At 40.4% G+C, this 6,000-nt stretch overlaps 1 protein-coding gene across 3 annotated transcripts in view; it reads right to left on the reverse strand.

Annotated features, from left to right (window-relative positions):
• Window positions 1–5,793, reverse strand: part of DEPDC1B (DEP domain containing 1B) — an 88,529-nt gene extending 82,736 nt beyond the window's left edge. For 2 of the 3 annotated variants that reach the window (XM_008062076.2, XM_008062077.2), the window contains exon 1: window positions 5,678–5,793. In XM_008062076.2, the coding sequence (XP_008060267.1) occupies window positions 5,678–5,725 (48 nt within the window). In that variant the 5' untranslated portion in view covers window positions 5,726–5,793. The remainder of the gene's footprint in view (window positions 1–5,677) is intronic. The other variant, XM_008062078.1, reaches the window with a different exon arrangement.
• Window positions 5,794–6,000: the final 207 nt, after the last annotated feature.

Below are 6,000 nucleotides of genomic sequence, written 5' to 3' on the forward strand. Positions count from 1 at the left end.
CCCGGCTTTCAATTTGATTTTTTACAAGCCTGTCACAAATATGTCCTTGCTTATATAACCTAAAGTACCAACACTCTTATATATTTTTGATAGAATAGATTTCTAAAAAGTATCTGCATATTTCAATCAGTTGTAACAATTCACACTCCCACCAACAATGGAAAGGCCTACTTACTGTCTTATGTTTTGGCCTACACTAGATGTTATCCACTTCATTTCTGCTAATCTATGTAAAAGAAATGATATATCCATATTTGTTTGCATTTTTCTAACTTTACCTTAGGCATATTCATGTCTTCTTCTGAGATCTGCCATTTTTCTACTGGGTGGTCTCTTTTTTAAAAAAATCAATTTTAAGAACTGTTTAATCTATTAATGTTAAATGCAAAGAAGTCAGGAAGTTTAATCAGTTTTGTTCAGTTCAGTATCCCCACAACCACAACCAAGGACAGTGCCTGACATATAGTACACAGGCTTAATTGAATTAATAAATATGGAATACTAAACCTTTTTCTTATATGTTAGGAATATTTTCTCTTGGCCTATCCATTTCTGTATGTGGTCTCTAGCTATACAATGATTTTCTTATAGATGATGTTATTTTAAGGAATTACCTTTCTTTTCTTTATGGCTTCAGGGTTTATCTCTTAATTAAGAAAGCTTCCCCATCCTGAAATATTAAAAATAACTTACCAAAATCTTCTTTTAATATTTTACAGGGTTTCTTTTTTACTATTTCAAACTTTAACTGGAATTTTTATGGTGGGAAGGAGAGGAAGGATCTCTATATACTTTTCTGAATAGTGAGCCAATCATGCCATGCTTCTAAATGAACTGAAATACAAGTAAGTTACCTTACATATTACCTTTCTTGATTGTTTCTGAACTTTGTTCTGTTTCCATCCCATTGAGCAACTGTCTAATGCTGTGAAATACCATATATTTGTGATTACCATTAATTAGTACCAAGTTAAATCTCTTGTAGGATAAGTGTAGGATAAGGCCCCCTATAATCTTTTTAAAAAGGTTTTTGAATTCTCACACTTTTACTCTCCTGCATGAACTTTCAGCTTATTGCATTCCCCCATACAGGAGTAACAAATTTATTGGGGTTCAGAATGGATTTAACTCTTCTGTTGGCTGTTTTCATTGCTTTCATTTCATACTAGAAGATGTTAATAAAACATTCTTATCAAAGACTCATATATTTAATTTTGAATGGCATTTATCATTATGAATTATATATATACTTAATACATGAAACACTGGATTTTTCAAATCCTACTGAGGGCCTTGGTCTCTGCTCCCACTTACTTCCAAATATGATTTAGTGGTTATTTGGCAATCCTGCCTAGTAAGAAAAAGAATCAAGTTACTGTCAAATAATCTAGTAATACACCATTCTCAGTCACATTTATAAATAAAATATCCCATGTCAACAAAGAACAAGAAAGAGCTTGAGAATGTGGTTTTTTTTTTCCTTTCCATGACATTACATTTGAAGCGATCATCAATACAGAAACTGGAACAAAACAGGTTTGTTTTGTTATTTTAAAACATTTTTTTATGTGTAAGAGGTATTCAGTAGAGAGAAAACAAACACCTTTTCTTGGCCAGGTACAGCAGTTCACACATGTAATCCCAGCATTTGGGGAGGCCAAGGTGAGAAGTTTGCTTGAGTCCAGGAGCTCAAGACCAGCCAGGTCAATATAGCATATCTGTACAAAAAATGTAAAAAATAAAAAAAACAAAATAAAAAAAAATTTTTTTTTTTTGCTTTACTCATTAATTTCAGACCCCAAGTTTAACGGAGGAAAAAAAAATCAAATAACACAATTGTTTTTGCTTAATATCATCCATTAGCCAAACTATTTTATAATAAAATACAATACCTAGTGTGGAACTCCTGTTCTTTTCTTCAGGATATTTATTCCATTTCCTTCCTTCTTAGTACCAAAAATGTTACCACAGTAGTGCCATAAAGAGGACTGGTCTGAGAGTTTAGTGACATCAAATTTAGATCTACTTGAGCTTGCCACATACTCGCTGTGTGACCTTACCATTCTAGCTCTCAGATTCAGTGACGGCTATGTCTCTTCAAGTTTGCCAGTTGAATTCAGACAACATTGTGACTCAGAATAAGTACAAAGAAAAGATCAGCAGATTTACGCAGTTTTTGGAAAAAAAGAATTTCCTTTCTCTTCGCTTTAATGAAATATTAGTATATGGGTTACCAAAAATAAAAGCATCTTCAGTGAAGATGTATAAATGGCTAATTCGCTTTCATATTTTTCATGAATTAAATCTGTCATTTAATTTTTGCCATAAAAAGTTACCTAACCCATAAAATATTATTTTCTTTTTTAAAAATTTTTATTGTAAAGATGTGGAGTGCAATTCAGCAGGGTTAGGTATACAAACATTGATCATGCAGGTACCCCTGTTAATGAGCTATGTCCCTCCCTCCCCTAGCAGTTTTCCTCAACTGCCAATCCCACCACCACCCCCACCAACAGTTCCCATTACTGCCAATCGCTTTCTTATAGCATTATAATTGTTCAAGGTCCTCTTATGAGTGAGAATATATGGAACTCTGTTCTTTGTTTCTGTATAAATCACTGAGTATGATCGACTCCAAATCCATCCAGGTTGCTGCAAAGTCCATATATTTGTCTGTCTTTACGGCTGCATAATATTCCACTGTGTATATGTATTTTCAAATAAGACTTTGATGCTTTAGAAAATGGAGCTGTACATGCAATTAAACCATGAACGAAGTAAAGAAAGTCCTAGTCATTGTATGCCAATAGATTTCTACCAAGTTTTCCTGAAGAAAGATTAGGATGAGGGTTCTGGGAAAAGAGGCATGCTGGGAGAGGCAGGCAGGAAAAGTTAGCTAGATCAGATAAGTTAAAGGAGAGCTAGTCACAAACTATATGATTTACCGAGTAAAAGCTTTAAGGCACAACTAATTACACTGGGGAAACAATTACAGATTTCCAAGGAAAAAAAGCACCTTTAATACTGGCTCCAATAACTGATAACAGGAATCTGCACTTTTCAAAAAAAAAAAAAAAAAAGGCTATTATTATCTGTGTTTTCCAAATGTCAGTTTACTATTACATTTCTCAAACAGTATAAAGTTGAAAACGAATTGATTCCCTGGAAAATTCTGGTGAAATTGAGGCATTTTCATAAATTATCCATGCCATTTTTCTGCTTAACTTGATCAGTCTAAACTTGGCCTGAACATCGTTTCTTAGGGACTGAAGACTTCTAGAGAGCATTTTTTATACATAAATTTCTTTCTTTGATAATATTTTAATGTGACTCAGGCAGAATCCATCCCTCTGCATTCGTGAAAAGAGGTATCTAATACAATTCTGTGAATATGAGATGAAAAAACAGTTCCAACTATAATGTAATTTATGTTTTTTAGTCTAGGCAGGAAGAATGAGGACTAAGAGCCAGAGCCTCACTATGCTTCCCTTGAATAAGTGCTGTGAATAAATAACTTAATGGGAGGCAGTCCGATGTCTTATTTTCCTTTCCCAAAGGAGAATAAAAGTGTTTTAAAGTCCCTGATAAAGCACCATCTAGTCCCTAAAGTTAGTCCTGCCAGTAGGCCTGACCCCAAATGGTTTCAAATGGTACAAGCGATTGTGAAATGGAAGCCAATATGAAAATACCATTTTTTTTAAAACCCTGTTTCTCTACCACACCATCCAGCCTAGTCCAAAAGGAAACTAAAGTTTCTATTTGATGAGTTTTTCTTAATGAATAATCATTCTGGTGTCTGTAATAGATTGTTTGCAAAGATGAGTGCAATAATTCCTCCCATCCTGTTCACACACACTTCTGTAAAGTGACTTTGCCACTCCACCCATCAAGAAGTGGTGTAGACTTTCTAGAATCTAGACTTAGCTGTTTGACTTGCTTTGACCAATGTGACTTGAACAAAAAGTCACAAGCTGAAACTTTATTTTAACTATGTTAGAACCATGAGACATCATGTGAAGCTACTTAAGCTAACCTGTTAGAGACACTTGGCTGAGCTAATAGCCAGGAACAAGTTAAGCAGCCACATTCTAACCAGATCACCAGATGATTGTGGCACATGAGTGACTCCAGCAGAAGAACCACTGATATGAGCCCAACCCAGGCTGTTGATCCACAGAATCAGTGGACAAATAAAATGGTTGCTGTTTTAAACCAAATTAAACAATGTCACAGGGTCTCCCAAGTCCTCTAAAATCATATGTAGAATTTCAAGAGTACATGGCATTTGCACTTTTCTGTGATCTAACCTTTTTTTTTTTGAGTTGGGATCTCACTCTTGTCACCCAGACTGGAGTGCAGTGGCATAATCACAGTTCACCTGCAGCCTCAACTCATGGGTTCAATTGATCCTCCTACCTCAGCCTCCAAAGTAGCTAGGACTACAGATGCACACCTCCAGTCCAGCTAATCTTTTGGTTTTTTGTAGAGACAAAGACTCACTCTATTGCCCAGTCTGGTCTCAAATTCCTGGGTTCAAGGGATTCTCCCACTTCAGCATCCCAAAGCGCTGGGATTACAGGTATAAGTCACTGCACCCTACCAGACCCATAATCTTTATTGTATTCTCTAAGTGATCTAGGAAACATTTAAAAAGTAAAGAACCATTAGCCCCAACCATGATTTCTCCTTCCAGAAGCTGTCCTTCTTAGCTCTGGCTTGACCTACTTACTGGTCATAGTGTGGCTGGCTCTAGAAAGAAAAGGCACCTCTATGTATATTATCTGTATCCCAGCATCTGCACTTCTTCCATAAATGAGTCTAGTTTAGTCAGAGTTTGGATCTTAGTTCCCAACTAATCCTGCCTGTTCATCAGGTGCATAAAGCAATGAGATAGTCCCAATGTCTGTGGCCAGAAGAGACGGGCGGACCAAAGAGCAAGTTACCTTCCTCCCGAATTACCATTATGCTTCCATAAAAAGTCTTCTAAAAATCTGCCACGTACAATACCAAGGTGTCACTTTTTAGTCCATTATCTTATAATAATCCTTTGAGGCAGAAACCACTACAATTGCTTGCTGCAGGTCATAAATCAGATCGAATGCACCTCTGGATAACACAGCTTTTCTTCCAGGAGGAATCACCATCAGGGTCTGCAAAGACTCTCTGACCATCCATCCGGGCACAGCCCTCATTCAGGTCGGTGCTGACAAAAACAGAAACGCCAGGGGCCGGAAATGTGGCCAGGGCGACACACCTCTGCTCGGGGCAGCCTTGGAAGAACACCAAACCAAACGTCAAGGGTCATTCAGGAAGGAGACCACGCCCGCCCGATTGTCGCCAGCGGTGAGCATTACAGGGGTGGGTGGCCTTCAGGCTGGCGACCGGTCCGTTAGATTCCGGAGGACAAGGGACGCGGGGATCAGTCTGGCCATCGGGGTTTGCACGGAGAGGCGCCTTTTACTACCGAGAACCCCGCCAACATCTCTGGGGCCAGGCTGCGCCCGCCGCAACCAACTGAGCTTCAGGCCCGGTGAGCCCTTCTTTGTGCCGCGTCGATAATCGGCGGCCTCAGCCTCCTCCACACCTGGGCCCGGCGACAAGGACGGACGCCGTCCACCGGCAGGCCGGGGGATTCCGGCGCCAGGGGCCCCGCCTAGGTCCCCGCATGCTCACTCACCAGCCTGGTGGCCCGATACGGCCCGGGCCCCACGATGCTGTGCTCCATGGCCCGCACGCAGCCGCGGCTGCAGCCGCGCGAGCGCCGATGCCCGCCAGCCCGCGGGGCCGCCGTTTGAATCGCGAGCCTGCCGGCTGCGGACGCTGATTGGACGGCGCGGCGGCACGTGACCGGAACTGCGTTGTCCCCTAGACCTCCGGGAACTTTGGGAGCTGCGGGCTCAGAATCGCGTGGGACAAAAGAGGTTGCTCACCTTCGTCCCACGGGGCGCACATCAGGGGCGGGAGTGACTGACCGTGCGGGGGAGGGGGAGGGGGCGGGGA

This window comes from Carlito syrichta, unplaced genomic scaffold (genome assembly GCF_000164805.1).
Source record: "Carlito syrichta isolate Samal-C Ts95f unplaced genomic scaffold, Tarsius_syrichta-2.0.1 Scaffold305653, whole genome shotgun sequence".
NCBI classification, from domain to species: Eukaryota; Metazoa; Chordata; class Mammalia; order Primates; family Tarsiidae; genus Carlito; species Carlito syrichta.